The 19,332-nt window shown below is 40.6% G+C and overlaps 3 protein-coding genes across 4 annotated transcripts; all 3 read left to right on the plus strand.

Moving 5' to 3' along the window:
• Window positions 1-507: 507 nt before the first annotated feature.
• Rsph3 (Radial spoke head protein 3) lies at window positions 508-6,618 on the plus strand. Of its 2 annotated transcripts, XM_076780215.1 has the most exons (9): window positions 508-1,716; window positions 2,975-3,056; window positions 3,213-3,386; window positions 4,043-4,171; window positions 4,247-4,450; window positions 5,098-5,260; window positions 5,453-5,539; window positions 5,650-5,847; window positions 6,501-6,618. In XM_076780215.1, the coding sequence occupies exons 1-8, from the start codon at window positions 941-943 to the stop codon at window positions 5,820-5,822; spliced, it is 1,788 nt and encodes a 595-aa protein (XP_076636330.1). In that variant the 5' UTR covers window positions 508-940; the 3' UTR covers window positions 5,823-5,847; window positions 6,501-6,618. The 2 variants fall into 2 exon arrangements, 1 of the variants encoding a protein (XP_076636330.1); XR_013080873.1 differs by lacking the exon at window positions 6,501-6,618 and having other exon boundaries at window positions 5,098-5,314; window positions 5,650-5,675.
• A 7,962-nt stretch (window positions 6,619-14,580) lies between these two features.
• Window positions 14,581-16,071, plus strand: Prdm13 (PR/SET domain 13). Its single transcript, XM_076778242.1, has 4 exons — window positions 14,581-14,769; window positions 14,844-15,093; window positions 15,173-15,707; window positions 15,942-16,071. Exons 1-4 carry the CDS (start codon window positions 14,581-14,583, stop codon window positions 16,069-16,071), a joined length of 1,104 nt encoding a protein of 367 aa, XP_076634357.1.
• Window positions 16,072-17,503: 1,432 nt separating this feature from the next.
• LOC143351892 (tRNA-uridine aminocarboxypropyltransferase 1) lies at window positions 17,504-19,313 on the plus strand. The gene is made up of 4 exons (XM_076783957.1): window positions 17,504-17,987; window positions 18,057-18,197; window positions 18,275-18,458; window positions 18,568-19,313. Exons 1-4 carry the CDS (start codon window positions 17,757-17,759, stop codon window positions 18,861-18,863), a joined length of 852 nt encoding a protein of 283 aa, XP_076640072.1. The 5' UTR covers window positions 17,504-17,756; the 3' UTR covers window positions 18,864-19,313.
• Window positions 19,314-19,332: the final 19 nt, after the last annotated feature.

Genomic DNA, 19,332 nt, shown 5'->3' on the forward strand with positions numbered 1-19,332 from the left:
AAAAAGAATGGATTTGTTTTACGAGTACCTCGTGAACGTAAAAGTGCGTTGACTTTTAATTTATAAGACTCGCGACGAGTCAGACGCGTCGTTATGTGGCGAGGGGTTGAAAAAATAGCTCCCTTTTAGTCTCGTTTACCTTGATTGCACAACGTTAGGAAATGTTCTGAAACCGCGGTGCTCGCGAACGTTTAAAGGCGGTCGTCGCTTGCAAAGCAAGGCGACAAGAGAAACGATCGGTCAAACGTGTAACGTGTTTCACCTTGAAGAGGTTCCACGGAGGGGTGTATCGCGTGGTTCGGGACAAGTTCCTGGCGCTGGTGGACGGGCATACGTGGTCATAGTTACCACCGATTTCGAGCCCCTTCGGCATCACTTAGGCATGCGCAAAGTTGACGGTGGTCAGCGTTATTGAGTGGCCGCTCGCGCGGTAAAAATATACGCGCACCCTGTCTGCGGTCTATGTCGGTCGATTCCTAAGGACATTGTCCAGTCTCTGAACTCGTTCGAGCCCGTGGCTAGCCGGTTAGTAATGCCGTGAACGTCGGCGCGACCACCCTGGTCGGCCCCTTCGTTCGGATCTGTCGCTCTTTTCGTCTCCGAACCTCGAAACGATACACCAAAAAACGAACGTTTCGAGTATATTCCATTACGAGGCGCGACGTTGTTACTCGTCAGAATTCTCTAGCGATCGATGGCGCGTCGATATCGTAATCCGCCGAGCCCGCGAAGTAAACCGAGAATTATTAATCGTTCGTGACTTTGTCTCTGAATAATAGAGACGTTAATCGGTGAAAAGGTCTCCGTACGATCGACGCTGCTCGGCCGTCCGATCGCAGACCGACCGTTTCTACTTAAAAGTTTCGTTCGCGTCCACGACGAGGCGGGGAACGTCTCGAGGATGCACCACGTTCTCCGTGGACGTTTCTGAGGTGTCAGTATGCCGCACGGGATTTCCGCGTTGGCGCCCACAGCCAACGGGGATCCCTTCGAGCGCGAGAGAAAGGATCCTCCGGCGTTCACGATCCTCCAGAAGGATGGCCTGGACACCAATCTCCCGTTGCTGCACGTGAACGGTGACAACGAAAACGTCGAGTCGGACAGAGGCCGGCTGGAGAACGGGAACAACAATTTGTACGATCGGAAACGCATCAGCAGATCGAACGATCATCTGGTCCAGGCGAGTCTGCAGTCGAATCAGTCGAACCCTCTGAAAAAGAAAGCAAGGAGCAGAAGCCAGGAGAGCTCGAGATCGTTGGAGAAGGTTCCAGCGATCAAGCCAGCGATCACTCTGTCCACGGAGGACTTCAACGAGGTCCTGAACGCGAAACTGAAGAGGATTCAGGATTTGGAGAAGGAGGAGCAACGCAAGAGCGCCAAGAGGAACCAAATATTCAGGAAGAAACCGTTTATAACCACAGTGAAGACCGGAGAGTTTCTGATGCCGCCGCCGGAAGTGGCTGCCCTCCTCGGTATCGGTCCGAATCCCAACGACGCGGATGACACGGACAGTTTCACTTGCCCTCTGAGGTCGAGATTCAAGTCCCTCGTGTCGCTGGCCAAGAAGCCGGAAGTACGTCACAGCAGCCACAATGCCAGGTGTCCGGCTGCCCTCAAGGCCACCGTCGACTTCACCCTCGGAATGATGAACGCGACGACCATGGCTGCCACGACCTTGGACGAACGAGCGAAGATCGCCAAGAAGAACGACGCTACGTAAGTTTGCTGGACGCAAGGGTAACCGATATTAGGTTTCAGGTCAAGCATTACCGAAGCACGCTTTACTACTCGCTAATGCCCGAGTCCTAATTTAAATTTAGTTATAAATTTGAAAAATTTATACAGGATGTTCGGCCACCTCTGGGAAAAATTTTAATGGAAGATTCTGGAGGCCAAAATAAGACGAAAATCAAGAATACTAATTTGTTGATTGAGGCTTCGTTAAAAAGTTATTAGCATGTAAAGTTCCACTCATACTGAATTTTTTTCTCGAAAATGTGCAGGATTTCGGGAGTATGTCTATTCACCAAAAATGATTGTAATTGACCCCCGCAACCAAAAATAATTTTTCTAGAACGATTTGAAATTTTTTTTCTCCGTTGAAAAATTTCACATCATTTTTGAATTTTTTTCTCGAAAGTGGGTAGGATTTCGAGGGTATGTCTATTCACCAAAATGATTGCAATTGACCCCCGCAACCGAAAATAATTTTTCTAAAACGATTTGAAATTTTTTTTCTCCATCGAAAAATTTCACATCTTTTTGAATTTTTTTCTCGAAAGTGGATAGGATTTCGAGGGTATGTCTAATGACCAAAAATGATTTTAATTGACCTCCGCAACCGAAAATAATTTTTCCAGAACGATTTGAAATTTTTGAATTTAATTGTTAATAACTTTTTAACGAAGCCTCCATCAACAAATTGGTATTCTTGATTTTCGTCTTATTTTGGCCGCTAGAATCCCCCATTAAAATTTTTCCCAGGGTTGGCCGAACACCCTGTATACGTTGTTGAAATTATTTTCAACTGACCGTCTCGTAGTCGATATTTTATTATAAATTCTGTAAGATTCGAGAATATTTTTGTGACGTCGTTCCTTGGATGCAATAAAATCTATTTGAACAGCTTACCAAAGAGTGTTCTGATACCCGATCTTTGAACCCTTCTGACCTGACGTCCCTTCGCAGAGAATCAGAAAAAATGATCATTTGCGACCTTCGTCGGATGAGATAACATCTTTGTCCGCCTATTTGTTTACTGTAATGTTAATTTTATATCGTTCCTTCACTCTCGATAATACGTTTGATAGAAACATTTTCAAATTTGATAAATAGTTCACAAATTATGAAGGTATCGAATGAAATATAATTAATGGGGATTCGTCCTGTATAATTTATTAAAACTCTTTTTTCATAGATATCTTTGTTCGAAACGCGCTAAATGCAGTCATTCTTCTACTTTTTTTTTTTACAGCGATCAACCGGTTCCTTTCGGGAATATTATGTTTGACCGGCGCGTTGTACGCGGAAGCACGTTTGCCGCCCCTCCTATCCTCGTAAGTAAATAAATAAAAATTCTTTACCAATTAACTTTACCATTTAACCATGTTTTTTTTTTGCCAAAGTTACATTTCTACTGTTCTGTCGGGAAAATATTTGGACGAACTTACGAACAACGCGTAATCGGATAAATATTTGGTTATTTGTTGCAGATCGATGGCGAACAATCGATAGCGGCGAGACAGGCGGAAGCCAGAAGAAGACATTTGGCTAGGAAACGGGCTCAAGCTCAGGCCACCAAGTCTCTAGTCGCGAGATTAGGATCGCCGCCGCCTGTTCCTGGCCGCAAACACGAACCAGTGCAAACGGAAGTCTATCTCGAGGAGGTAGGATCCTCATGCCCTGCGATCGAACCTTTTCCATCAAAGAGATCCTCCCAACGAAATTTTTCAGAGAATCGATACGTTTTTCTTTTTATCATATAACTGTAATGCATCTCGAGATCGTCGGTTAACAATTTAGGAAAACATTCCTAACAGTACGGGCTTCGCAGACATAAAAGGAGCCTAAGCTCCGAGCGCAGGTAGAAGTCAACAATAGCGGCGCCACGAAGTCTGTTGCCAAATTTCGGGCCTGCTATATACCATGTACCATACAATACCTTTTAAATAAAGGCGCCTTATAATAAGGGACAATTGCTTTATTGTCGGTTCACCGACAATACAAAAAATGTAATGGAGATATAAGTTTCTGAAAAGCCGGGAAAAGGGGGCTCGTCGTTTACTTACAAGTGTCGTGCCCGTGCCCCGAGATTGCTCTAAACTCGTGTAAATTAATCGATAAATCATTCCAAATCGATCAAAAAATTGGTTTTGTCGCGAGAATTTTGGGTATACCGTTTAATGGTATCAATTTTGTGCGTAGTTGAGATCTGAATGAAATGCACTGTAATTTTGTTCGTATCTAATTTCATAAGCTTTTTAAGCAATTTTATTTTTGATACTTATACTATTAATTTTACCGTGTAAACTGAATTCGACAGCTGTTCGAGAAACCAGACGAGTTCAACGTCGCGACGCAAACCGACTACTTCTTGGACAGGCCGCCAACCCCACAATACTGTCCGAGCAAGGTTGGCGAAGATGCCAGCACGCAGATTGAACCCGGTGACGTAAGTACTTCGTTTGGTTTCAGCATTTTCGTAAATTTAAACGAACGTGTTTAAAGAAAATTGTTACTTACCCAGCTGTTCGACTTCGATTTCGAAGTGCAACCGATACTGGAGCAGCTCGTGGGGAAGACGATGGAGCAGGCGTTAATAGAGGTCCTCGAGGAAGAGGAAATCGCAGCTCTGAAGGAGCAGCAGAGGAAGTTCTTGGAGCTGCGAGCCGCGGAAAAGGCTGAGGCTCAAAGGCTGGCGGAACAGGAAAGGAGACTAAGAGAAGAAAAGGTATTATACGATTAGTTAAATACTCATTTAACCCTTTTACTTAATATATTTACTTTGGGAACGTCTCGAATAACGAATGAAAGACAAACTAATATGTATTCGTTACTAATTCGTTTTTAATTTAATTATTTGGTTAAAGTATACAGGGTGTTATTCTAGAGGCCAAAATAAGACGAAAATCAAGAATACCAACTTGTTGATTGAGGCTTCGTTAAAAAGTTATTAACGTTTAAAGTTTCACCCGTACTGAATTTTTTTCTCGAAAATGCGCAGGATTTCGGGGGTATGTCTATTCATCAAAAATGATTGTAATTGACCCCCATAGTTAACAATATTTTTTTCAGAACGATTTGAAATATTTTAATTTCGCCGAAAAATTTCACACCTTCTCGAATTTTTTCTAGAAAGTGGGTAGGAATTCGGGGGTATGTCTATTCACCAAAAATGCTTCTAATTGACCTCTGTAACTAAATATAATTTTTTCAGAATGATTGGAAATTTTTTAATTTAATTTTTTAATAACTTTTTAACGAAGTCAAGAAATTGATATTCTTGATTTTTGTCTTATTTTGGCCTCTAGAATCTCCCATTAAAATTTTGCCCAAGGGTGGTCGAACACCCTGTATAATTTATAAAATGTTCGACAGGATCAACGGTTGAAGCAACACGAGAGGGCAATGAAAGCTGAGAAAGAAACGGAAGAACGAGTCGCGGCGGCTACCATCCTAACCGGATATATCGCGGAGCTACTTCCGGCGGTGCTAGAAGGACTGAAGATGTCCGGATTCCTGCTGGACGAGATCAAGGCTGGTTCGTGAACTCGCAAGAACACTGCTACTTTTTGTGAATTAGTTAATCAGAAAGGTTTATTAATTTCTCTTTATTTATGTCCTCTATCCGGTTCGAATAACAAAGCACGCTTGGCTATTTCGTTTCGATTAGTTTTTCCGTGCGATTCGATTTGAATAGACGCGTGGAGGCCAATAATATTTGTTTGCACAGATGTGGAGGAAGGCTTCGTGCCGTGGCTGATGAAAGAGGTGAAGAAAGAAATGGGCAACATGATCGAAAGCCGAGAACTTCTCATGGGTAAATGTCGTTTACGTCATATACATCGACCTATCGCTAATTATCGACTCTTGGTCGAAACTATTCAAATATTCTAAATATCTTACTTATCAATCTGTTTAACGTTTCAGAGATCATCAGAGAGATTTTGGAGAATCGAGCAGAGACGTACAGGAAACTCGGCGAAGAGTACGACGCCTCGAGAAGACGGAAACCGTCGATGGAGAATCTGGAAAATGGCAGCCACGATCCGAATTTCGTGAATTACCAGCCACCCGTTATCGAGAACATGGACATTGTTTAACGAGACGATTCGTTAACCAGCCCTTGTGCGTACAATTGGAAACGTTTGTTCGCTATTGATAGCCACCCCGAGCAATTTTTTATTCAACAAAGACAATTCATCAGCCTTCTATCAACGTTTCGACCGACTTTAAAAATTTTAAACAATCTTAAACGCGCGAACAGTGAACTTGCGTTGATTTGTTGCGACTCGTCGTCGATAGTGGTTTCTTTATCCGGTTCGAACGCTCGTTTACCGAGAATTTAACGCTCGTTGATCTTCGACGAAGAAACAAGCGTAATATAGTTAGCTTACGGATTTAGGGACACCTCGCCAGCACTGGAGCAATCCCCATCCCCGATGGCTCCTACATTAAGCAGTGTACACAGCTGCGAAACAAATCCATCTCCACAGGGTTGCGACCCGTGACAGGTCACCGCCACGTTCGCGTGTCATCCCCAATGGCAAACACAACCCACCACGGCCACACGTTCCAAGAAACCCATCAGAAATTAATTATCGATCCTAATCTCGATGACGAGGCGAACTTTCGCGCGTTAATTACGAACATTCTAACGCGTATAATCGGCTGAGATCTATAAATACCTCTTTAAGTTTAAATCAATCCTTCTACAAATGTAAACTGATAGTTACTTATTAAAATTGCTCGAAATACAATTCGTTAATTTTCTTTTGCAGTTACAGCGTAAGTCGAACAGCGACAACTGAATGGACACCGGAAGAGGAAGTTTTTTCAACGTCAAAAGTGACTCGCGAACGATTCGCAGCAATAATAGTTTCGTGAGAAACATTGGAAGCAATCTAAATAAATTAAATATTTAATATTCATATAGAAGCCTTGTTTCTTGAACCCTTCCTTTAATTTTGAACTTCGAATCTCCCAGATAAAATATATTTTTAAGTTTGATAACTTTAATCTTCAAATATTGAATTTATTTTAACCTGATAAAAATATATTATTTTCTTTTAATGTAGCGAATTAAATTTGTTGATTTCAGTAATAAGGGTTGAGCGAAAATCAGAAAATGAATTCAAAATAATCTTCTGCAGACATTAATTAATATTTAAAACAATCTCAGCTCCTACGACTCGGTTTTGTTTTATAAAATTACCGTAGCTTGTATATAACTGAGCTGTAAAAGGGTACGAGGATACCTGTTATTATCGAAAATCAGCGTCACAGTCTGCTGCACAAGGATAATGCCGCAAGTACGGTTTCGCGTTAAGTGGAAAGTAGAAAGCGGGAATGCAACAGGCTAAATTTCTTTCTAGGACAAAGGATTTCACGGACGGACGACGAAACTGAATAGTTTATTCGTTTGACACAAAATTGTCGAGAACCTTCTCGCGCCAGCAACATTAATACCGTTAAGTTTCGATTTCCTAACATAAATAGCACGTCCATAAATTTAACTAGGGGGTGCAATTGAAAATCAACGGAGAGGAACATATCAAAACGCTTCCCGATGTTTTACACGATTCTATTTAAGACGAGTACTCGAGAAACAAAAATAGAATTTATTAGATTTGACGAATTTTGAAGATACGATCCAGAATGAACGAACACGAGACGAGAATTGCATTTCGTTCGACGGAACGAGCCAAAAATAAGGGGAAGAAGATCGATGGTAAGTAAAGAGAACGAGAAGACGCGGGAAAAAAAAAACATTTGAATCTGTCCACCCTCGAAATTAGATAAGACTCGTCGGTACACCGCGAAAGTAAAAAACCTGTCCGGCCCAATCAGGATTAGATCGATCATAATAGGATGAGGTTTCACGGTGAATTGAGATCGGCACAGTTTTAAAAAGCCACCCACCCTCTTTAACGCACCCTTTCCGACGGTGGACAAGGTGAGGGGAGCCATATTGTATTGGATTAAATTAAGCTGGGGCCTGGGTCCCGATACCGCGCATTATATGCACAAAACTTGTGTGCCAAGTGAGTCGTGTTTTAGGGAGACTCAAGAAGGGGGTCCAAGTAACCCCGCCACTGATCGCTAGTAGGGGGTTGTTCCGCGTTATTTCATCATGTGACCCGTGTCACCTGCATCCTCGCGTGATTCTATTTCTCTGACAATTATCGGGGACAGTTTCATCGGCTACAAGAAACGTTTCTGTTAATATAAATTAGTTATTATTCTTTTTACTAAAGTTAAGTTAGCATGATTTCCATCAAAACTCTCGTAGAAGCTTTTTATAGCAAATCAACGACGAATCTTTAACCAGTTAATTGTGTCGGTCCGTGTTGAAAGTGCGAATTTCTGTGTGTCACGAAAATCGATCGATGACGAGTATAGTCGTCAAGCACAGAGTAAGTGTCGCTGTTAAAATATTGCATCAAAAAGATAGGTTCATTTTATAAAACTCGTCATGACAAACACAGTTAACTGGTTAAATACTGTAACTTTAATGTTTCCTGTTTTATTTTTAAACGGAAAATCGGTAAAAACGGTCGATCGAAACCTGGAGATCGGAGGTGCGTGGGACACCATGTATGTAGATACAGGTGTCACGTTACTACGCAGACGCAGAAGAGAATCAAGTGAATATGGTGGGAGTAGTTTGATAGTAGGGGAAGGAACAGCGTGTGGTCCACGGATTACGAGTTCGCCACCCCTGATATACAGCAATGCGCAAGGATCCAGAATTTAGGATCCAGAAGCGCAGGTAACGCCCAGAAAAGAAAAAGAACATAACCGTACCAGAATCCGAGTCGTCGAATTAATTAACGAGGCATTCGATCGGCGTGTATATGAAAAATTGATATTTTTATAAAGCCAGGACGCGTCGATCGAATAGAAATCCCAACGACTCTGACGATGAGCGATGGACTTTGCACTCCGCGTGTTTGCCTGCGGTAGCTCGTGGGTTGAATTGACTCTTAAAATCAAGTAAACAGTACCTAATGGTTAAATACTACACGGGAATGGGGACTTCGATGTTCTCTGATCGCGTTGCAGGGCATTCGAGCGGCACGTGTCGTGTTACAGAGAGCATTCGGAGCTGGGAGGCACGGACAATATGTCGATGGCACGTGCCCGAAGCAACTAAATGTTGACTCGTAATATGCCTATACATATGTTAGACATTAATTATACTCTTCTCTGTCCCGAAGAATTTGTCGCGACACTCAAAGTTAACAAAAGAGTTCTTTTTGGCGTTAGAGCTGCCCTATTAATTAGAAATGTTAAACGTTAAATTAATCTTAGTCGATCATACTTGTTACTAAAATTATATTTTGTTAGATTGTTTTGCAACGTCGCGAACAACTGTAGATCAGATCGATCCGGTGGCGAGTAACCAATGTTTGCGACGACTCTGGGCGAATATTAATAATACATAAGCCAGTGTCTCGTTGGGAAAGCTATTAGGGACAGACTTTTGACACTTGCAGAACCGAGACGAATCACCTTTATGGTCACGGCGGCCATAATTCAGGCTCTCGCCCCGCAGCATCCGCCGTGGTTGCGTTATATAGAATCTCGTAAAAGGGCGGCAAACAATAAGATTTGTTACGTCTATGCGCGGCGAAGGGGTCCGTGTTTTCGACGTAGGCTTCGAAAATCAGAAGCTGGAAGACTGTTCGAGTATTTAAATTTATGCACGAACGCCGGCCGCCTAACGATCGAATAATACACAAGCCTAAAAATAAACTCGATTTAAAATAAATAGTCGAATAATACTCCCGCGGCCCGCTTTGTTCTACTAAATTTCAATCGTATAAGATTATTCGTAAAGTGGAATAGTACGTGATAATTCGATGTTAATTAAAAATACTACCCTGAAACTTTCGTTTGATAAAAAAAACTGAACATTGAAATTTGGCAAAATAGAGATATTTTCAGGATCAAAAAATTGTTAGCGGATGGAAAAGTAGGCGAGCAATGGTCGTAGAAGGTGGACGTACAAACCGAGGAGGGTGTTTTCTGGCAAGCTTATTTTGAGCATCGGTGGCCGAGGGGCTGCGCGGTGATAATACGTAGATGATAATCGCGATATTAATATCGCATTGGGAAGCGCGCACATGCGTGCAAGGACCCATTGGTCACGGCGGAACACTTGCTCGCTTGCTGGCTCGCGGTTCTCTGAATGCACCCCCGATTTTAGAAAGAGACCAGAGGGTGGAACCCCAAACCGGGATGCGGGCAGAAATCGAAATTTACCCGCCCACGGTAAGATACGAAAATGTTTATTTATTTCTGATCAATCGAAAATCAAAGCTTCCTGTTACTTTCTTTCAACCCTTAAGTAGATTAATGGGGCCCCTGCAAGTTCAAACCAATAATTGCTTAATATATTTCAATGTAATTATTTGAAAGTTTATGTAATTCTCCGTTGGTTCATTATTTTTTGAATGCTTCGAAGGAAAATTAAGTAAGCAACCTTAAGTAAAATAATTCAGCTGAGATTGAGAGTCCACTCGATGGTTTTCAATTCGAAGAGATAATAAATTTGTATCGAGCAAGAGGAGTAATTAGAAAGAAATTCTATAGAAAACAAATTTGAAAATTGTTCATTATATTTCGTAATTCCTCTTACCTGTAAGATTGCAATTGAAAATACTATCGTTGTCCGTTTACGATTGTTATTTTATGGAACTGCATGATTTACTAAAAGTGAGAAACGTACCAATGAGAGAAATCGGGTGCATTTACTTAATTCTCGAAACTCGGGCGCGATTCGCGCGTGTCTAAATAGCCGGAGGAAGCTACGCGGCTGGTAAATTACGAAGAATAAATTTCCAGGAGGCTTTCGTAGCTAGTGTTTGCCGTCGACGAAGCGTGCGAGGGGCGCGGAACACTTGCCGTAGCTTGGTTTCGGGTAGGAGAATGGTGAAACACTCGTGCTTGAATTTCGAGGGACCAGAGAGAGGGGTTGGTACAGGGGATGGTGCAGCTTGTGAACACTCGTGTCATTCCTTGGTCCGGCATCATTCACCCCGGTGGATGAATCACGTCAACCACGCGGGAGATCCACCGTGGAAGGAACCATGCCCTTTTTCTGGTTTTCCTTCGGGGCGTCGAGTACCTTGTAATCTAGCTAATTCGATAAGATCGCTAGGATTCACCTTGCCACCGTCCATCGACTATGCGATTCCCTTCTTCAAATATTTCTTTAACCTCCCCCCCTATACCAGATCTTAACGTGACGCGAACGCATCAGCCGAGAACCGTAAATCGAGAACCAAATGGCCGTATTAACGTTAAAAGTCTTTTAACCAGAAAAGATATCGATCAACGTAATAACCTCTAACGACGTAAACGGTCGGTACTATATTATAGCTATTAGCAAGAAATACCTGCAACGATCGCCTTTGGTTCGAGGCAAAACGGGCCATTAGGATCTCGAGAGGATTCGCCATTTTCCTTCTGCCCGGACCGAGCGTCGTTTCCGAAACGGAAGTGCTTAGGCCCCGACATTCATGTGCGCTGAGTCACGTAGACAACGGTGATTTTTGGGGCCCGCGGAGTAAGGGTTTCGATTTTCGAATTCGTTTTCTCGGTTAGTTCGGTTTATTTAGCAAGAACACCTTTAGAATTCATTTTCTAAAGTTCGTACCTTCTTCAGACGACTACCGATTCTTGCAATCGATTCTCGTACGATCGAATTTGACGCGAATCGATCATTTTAAGTGAAGAATCCCCGTAAAGCGTGACATTCGTTCTATTTGTTTTGCAGGGTTGTAAATTTTGAAAAATATACAATATATCGAAAAATCATTGAAATTCGAGTTAGTCGCACAGTCAATAGACAAGCCTACCTCCTTATTATTTTATGACATCGAGGGAAAATAAGCATACTACCGAGGAGATGGTCCAAAAGTGACTTTTGTAACGGAGACCGAGCAGGGTCGCCTAGGCCCGCCAAAACAATAAAATATTAAGCCTCCTAATTACGTTGAAAATGACCGGTTTGCGTCTGGTTTGGCGCAGTTTATTGAGGTCGCCCCAGGGTGCTGGCGTCAACCTGTCGCGTCGACACTACCTTTGCACCGACACGTTCGAGTCGCCGACAAACGCTTTCATCGACAATCAGAATTTATCGACGGATTACACGTCGATCACGTTCGAATTAGATTCTAAAGAGAACGAAATTTTACTTAACCCTTAAGTGGACTCTCGATCTCAACTGAATTATTTTACCAAATTGGTAAATGGAAATCAACTTTCCCTTAAAGCATTTAAAAAGTAATAAACTAATAGAGTATCGTGTAAATTTTCAAATAATTACATCGACATATATTAAATATTTACTAGTTTAAACTTGCGGAAGCCTCAATTATCCACTTGGGGATCAAAAGATTAAACTTTTCTCTAATAATGAAAAAGCTTAAATCACATTAATAACTATACAGGGTGTTATTAACAATTAAATTAAAAAATTTCAAATCGTTCTGGAAAAATTATTTTCGGTTGCAAGAGTCGATTACAATCATATTTGGTCATTACACATACCCCCGAAATCCTTCTCAGTTTCGAGAAAAAAAATTCCTTACCGAAAATATAATTTCTGGCCAGAAATGTCTGCCCGAATTTTCATGCGAATCTTTAAAACGTCATAACTTCTGAACGGATTGGACGATTTAAATGTTTAAAAAAGCAAACTGCGCGTATTTTGGTGGAGAATATGTAGAAATTTTAAAAATATTAAAAAAGTTGTTCCTTGACCCCCTAAAATGAGAAAACCCCCATAAAAATGGTCCAATTTTCAAACAGCCATAACTCCTACAATAGTGAATATATTTCAATGAAACTTTTTTCTGAAGTAGAGCTTGTGGGTATCTACAAAAAAGTATTAGACCACTTTTCTATAGGACGACAAACAAAATGACTAAAAATGAAAAAGGAATTTTTAAGAAAAATCGACGGGGGGTAAGTGCCTAAATTTTTCGACGGAAAAAAAAAATTTCAAATCGTTCTGGAAAAATTATTTTCGGTTGCGGGGGTCAATTACAATAATTTTTTATGAATAGACATACCCCCGAAATCCTACCTACTTTCTAGAAAAAAATTCAGTACGGACGGAATTTTAAACGTTAATAACTTTTTAACGAAATCTCCATCAACAAATTAGTATTCCTGGTTTTCGTCTTGTTTTGGCCTCTAGAATCCCCCATTAAAATTTTTTAATTACTATATTTATAGAAATATTGTTTTCTTCAAATAATGTGTCGAACGTAACACAATGTCTGTTAGATTAGTAGCGCAGAGTAGAAAAGATCGGGGAACAGTATGTCGAGATTCGTACATGGACTGCGATGAAACGAAAAATCAGGATTCCCGTAGGTTGCCGGGGGATGGTATCTAGATCTACGAACGATTAGGCAAATCCAGACGGTATCTGTCGATCGTGATCTACGCGCGCGTGCGAGAAGAATGAGCCACTTAATTTCCTAATCAACCGTTGATTCAGATGCACCTTTCGTCGAGATCCCTCATCCTCGACGGGACGCGCACATTGGGTTGCAGCTGAGCCAAACAATGTCCTTTCACATGAGGCTTTTATAGCCCCATCAAACATCTAGTCGGCCCTGGCTCCTGGTGACGACTCTGCGCGACCTGCGTCGCCACGTCCGCGAATAAAAGTATCGTAGAATAAGAATTGAGACTTCCTATCGTCGACGTTGGTAGAAATGAAAATTCTTCATAAAAATTAATCACTCCCGTAAGAAATCCAATTTCTCACAAAAAATGTGTATACTCGGTTGAAATTGTATGTTTATCCATTAAACGCGCTATCCAGTTTTTCATCAACCTTCCTTCTACAACGAAAATATCAAAAGTCGATACAACTACGTAGAGTTCAACTAACGACTCGCATATTATTCTTAGTCTTTATATTCGGTTCAACAAATGCTATTATAGTATGAATAAAAAGGATACAGGGTCTCGTTTAACCCTTAAGTGGATTATTGGGGCCTCCGCAAGTTTAAACTAATAATTGCTTGATATATTTCAATGCAATTATTTGAAGATTTACGTAATCCTCTGTTAGTTCATTATGATTTCCATTTACCAATTTGGTAGAAATCAACATTAAGTAAAATAATTCAGTCGAGATTGAGAGTCCACTTAAAAAGACTAATTTGAAAATTATTTATAACACCTAGTGTTCTTCTTTGTACCAAGCTACGTTTGCAAGAACATTTTTTTCGATAATTTTAATCCCTCGTGAGATATTCCACCGTATCTAGTTAAACATCCCTCCGGATGCACCTTACGCTTAGGATGCCACTGGATCCACAACAACCCCCTCCCTGTCACGATACATCCCCACTCCGGGTGATTGGCGACGCATCAGGATTCGAGAAAGTAGAAAGGGCGAAGTTACCCCTAGCCGGGCTCTTTAAATACAATTACACGTATACTCGCTGCGAAAAAGGTGGGGTCCAATCGGGTTGCAACGGAGAGGGTCCCACCCCTACTCCCGGTAGTCAATTCGGGGCACGACCTCGATGTATTAAAGCAATGTGCGGAATGCAAGTCGTACTTAGTTGACACCTTAGCATCGAGTCGCGTGCATCGAGATTATCTTGTCGCTTACAGAGAACCATTTGGTTAGACTCGCGAAACTTGCGCGATCCCGTGTACATCTTAAGACGTCACCGTGTGTACCCCGTGGATCTACGACAATTCTTGCCCGAACTGAACGTTTCGTGGCTATCGAGCAACTCGATGGTATGATCGTGAGAATCTAAGACTCCGCTGCCTAGAGATTGGAAGCTCGAAACCAAAAGAGGACCGAGAAACGCCATCATGTTCCCTCCTATCATCGCTGAGAACGCTCTGATGATGAGCACAGAGGCTGCCGAGAGGATACTTTTATCCCAAATACGCTTCGATCAACCGGTCGTCATCGCGGATGGGATCCTCAATAAAGATTCCTCGACGGACAACATCGACGTCAACGTACTGCCCAAGGAGTGCATATCCGTCATTCAACACGTGAGTACCATTCCAATTGTTACTTAGGAGGGTGTACAATGGTTCGAAAGCTAGGGAAACTTTGTCGATCGCAGGTCGAGATCGCCGAAAAGAAAAGTCGTCTGTACTGCGTGAACAAGGCCCTGAGCATCTCGTACTGGCTAAAGATCGTCACCTTCGCGAAGGACTGTCTGAGCTACAACGTGCAGCTGATGACCACCGACAACGGAGTGATTCTAAAGACCACCAAACACATAAATTCGGGCGAGCCTTTGCTGATGTGGTTCGCCGAGGACATCCTGCACATGTTGGATGTACCGACCCTGATGCCGTTCAACATTCGAGGTAAAAGATTTTTTAAACCGTGGCTCTCGACGGTGATCAATGCGATCGACGATTCCTAACCGTCACGAATTGGTTTCAGGTCACAACTGCTACGTCTGCCACAAATGTAACAATCTGTTTAAATATCCGAATCCTTTGAAGATCCACCTGACTCTACAGTGCAATCAACTGGACAGTAATTATCTATGGATCGCGTTGGCGGAGAAGTTCAGTCTGTCGCCAAGATTCAGCCCGTCTTTCAAGTTGAACTTAACGGACAACGAGTCACCGAGTTCCTCGAATCAACCCTCACCGTCGTCTTCCAACGAATCGTCCTCCAGTTCGACGGAAGTGTCGCCAATGAGAAAGTTCTTGGACTACCGTTTCTCAGTCTCTGCCTTCAAGCCCTACATGAACCAGCCCAACGTGTCCGCGAGTGTTTGTCTACCCGGTGTAGACGAGACCGTTTTAACGCTCTACAACGTCCAACCGAACGCGGCATTGATCAACAAGGACAATGTTGGCGTCTACATAGATAACGTGCTCAAAGCTCTTGAGAAATCGCAGCAAGGGTTCCAGTGCATCTACTGTAAAAAGGTCAGCACGAGGAAGTACAGTCTGAAGATCCATCTTAGGTGAGTTTTTCGATATAAATGAAAATACGGAACCTTGTTCTGTTCTCTAATTATTTTACCTAGAACGCACAACTATCTATGCTTTTCAAAGTTAAACTTATCGATCCTCTATTCGACTCGTGTTCCATGTAGTCTCCTTCGTCACGCTTTATTTAAAAAAATTACGAACTGGACCCGAATTTGTCGCCATTTCTCGACCATCCTGACTAAATGGATTATTCTTTTTCTTTACAGGATACACCTCGGTTACAAACCGTTGATCTGCGCGATCTGTCATCAACAATTTAGCGACCCGAGCAACTTTAACAAACACAGACGTATACACGACAACAAACAAGCAATTTGCAGGAAGACGAGATCTTGAGACATCAAACTTAACCATTAAGACAATGTGAAACAGTTCTCTGATACGTCTGATGGAATTGGTCTAATAAAAGATAAAGGAACAGAAAAAACTACAACAAGTGTTAATGATGTACGGGGTACGCGAAAATACGTTGTCTTGAAATGCGCTAAATCTTAAGCGCGAGTAAATTATTTTCTTTATCGTCTTTATAAGACTTCATTACGACAGAAATAAAAGAGATGGGATGAGAATAGCCAAAAAAATGTATTAATTTAATAATTTTGTGAAGCTTTTAGCTCGTAATATGTGTTTCGAATGCGTTCTGCACAGGGTGTTAAACGCGCGGGAATGTAACTGTACTGTGAAATCGAACGTCGTTGATATAGTAAAACTTGCGTCGAAAGTAAGCTAATAGACAAATGTAGTTTTTCTACAATATATGTTTTATGTGATAAAACCGCGTATTATTTTTGTAAGGCTGTAAATATTTAATTAGGATGTAAGTAACTTAAACGAACGGTATGGTCAGATGATTAGACACTTGTAACACACAGTCTTGGAAATATTTTTAAAGCAAGACCTTTGTAATATTAGTATCTTCGTAAAAAATTAAGGAGATACATTGCTACTGTTCTGTGCTAATCATCGAGCCGAGTAGCCAATCATTATAGTACAAAATTTTAATTATAACCTGTACGCTTTCAAGTCTTAGAATTAAGGTCATTATTATCTTAGTGCGTAGTAGAGATGTTAAAATACAATTATTATTATTATATATTCAATGGTTAATGATTCTCTTTGTCATTACACCAATCAAACTCAATTTCCACCCACCTACAACGTAGTCTAACAATTTACGTTGTTGCTTGTATACTTAATATTCGCCATCTTTCGCGAATTCTGTGTGACAATATGGGGCGCAGTAGATACAGCGGCTGACCATCGCGCAGAGATATTATAAAATATTGACGCTGCACTTTTACTGACTGATTCATCTTTGTTATTATTTCAGAGTATATTTCAGATTAGGTCTACGTTACAAGGACATAACGTCATCCTCTACCGGATCTTTAGACTAAGTAGTTTAACTTTGGACTAGGTTAGAATTAAAGCTATAGCGCGCGAGTGCTGTGCTCCGCCAAGCAATTACAATGAAAATATTTCTTTTTAACTCACTTTCTCGTTCCTCGCTTCGGTCGCCGCTGTGTCATCAAATAAAACATATTCAAAATAGTTCGGTTGCTTATAATTTCTAAAACCACAAACTTTAAACGAGAAGATCGCTCTGAAACCACTGATATTCTACGAGGTTAGTAGACTCGAAATCGTATGCCGATCGACGCAAGTCGAAGTTTTGGGAGGGAAAAAGGAAAGGCTCACGTTCGCCATCTTTCGCGAATTCCTGAAACTAACTGAAGTTATCCGGAGCGCCAGAACTCACGTACACGTAGCTGTGCATCAGTGTGCATACGTGGAAGGGCAGTTTCCTTTGAGCACCAGTCTGCCGTCTGGTAACGCTGTGTAATTCGTTACGAAATTTATCACACAACTTGAAGTTATTTTTCTATAGCTATGAGTACTTCCGCATTCACGAGTGATAACCTGCTTGTTAACGATTCTTATTATTTTGATAATTGTGTAAAGTATCGTTACGGATAGGAATTATATTTTATGTTTAATTAGACATTCATGTTATTAAAAATATGGCGAAACCCGACGTGACGATTGATCATACCAAAAAACTTTCAAACTTGGAGAAAGAACAGAGAGTAATTGATAAGGCGCCATTTCGTCATTTAAAAATCACTGACGCCCAAGTTTTGAACACGATAGAAGGCCGAGAGATATGTAACCGATGTTATAAATCGCGTAAATTCTTTTGTTACTCGTGTTGTTTACCGGTCATCGCTGAAAAGTACTTTCCTAGAGTGAAGGTATTGCAATTAACAAAATACATTTTTCCATTTTACGTGAATTCCAACTGAACAAGCTTTTGTTTTTAGTTACCAATTAAGATAGATATTATTAAGCATGCACGTGAAATTGATGGGAAAAGTACAGCAATTCATGCAGCTGTATTGGCACCGGATGATGTGAGAATTTATACATATCCTGATTTTCCAGAAATATTAGACAAGGAAAAGGTATAACTGCAAAAACAACCTCCGTATCATTTAATTAAGTAAAATATTAATTTGATCCGAATAACATCATTGTTTAGACCGTCTTAATTTTTCCTAGCCAAACTGGCATAAGCATTGAATCACTTTTTGAAAACAAGTTTAAACAAGGTAATAACAGAATCATTAATAGGACAAAGAATACATTTCCCATAAAAAGAGCTATTTTTATCGATAGTACATGGCATCAAACAAAAACTATTTATAAAGATCAAAGATTACGAGGTGAATATGAAAACAACTTTTATATATACATTTAGATTTTGTAGATAATCTTCATAATAAATCTTTTGACACAGAGAAATGTAAAACAATATCTAATATTAATTTGTAGACTTACAGTGTGTCATTTTAAAATCAAGAATATCCCAATTTTGGCGTCATCAAAAGAAAAGTCCACGATGGTATTTAGCTACAATTGAAGCAATTCATCAGTTTTTAGTAGAATTGCATACGTGTGCATTTGGCATCGTAGAAGGATACACTGACATAGAAGATATACCTGAAACTGATCAAAGGTACAAGGGACAATACGACAATCTTTTATATTTTTTTAAATACATGTATGAAAAAATTCATACTATCTATGACCATGACAGGTTATGGGCATATAAAAGACCATTAATATAATTCTGTGATAATGAATAAAAAAAAGTATTATAATGTCTTATAGTTCAATTAATAAAAAAAATTGATGTTAAGAATTTTCCTGTAATAAATACTTTAACCTTAAAATAAGTCACTAAGTATGTAACAAATCTTGTGGTAACGACAAAATTATTAATTTAAATTTTTTCAATCACTTATACATCGATAAATGAGGTAATAATTTTATATAATTTTTATCTAGAAATACGCACAAAATAATTGTAAATGTTTGTTACTGTCTTCTCTTATTTGTTAACCACAATCGGCAAGTTAGGAATCATATTATAGGAAAACGCCATAAGCAGGCTTGCAAACTTACAAACTTTAAATGTAGTCTCTAAACATTACGAAAACGATGTTTCTCGAACAGAGGTGGGTGACCTAATAGGTATTCCCAGCAAACGAAACACGAAATCATGTTGTCTATTTCTGTGTTAAAATTCCAACTTGA

Source organism: Colletes latitarsis, chromosome 2, assembly GCF_051014445.1.
Source record: "Colletes latitarsis isolate SP2378_abdomen chromosome 2, iyColLati1, whole genome shotgun sequence".
In the NCBI taxonomy this organism is placed as follows: domain Eukaryota; kingdom Metazoa; phylum Arthropoda; class Insecta; order Hymenoptera; family Colletidae; genus Colletes; species Colletes latitarsis.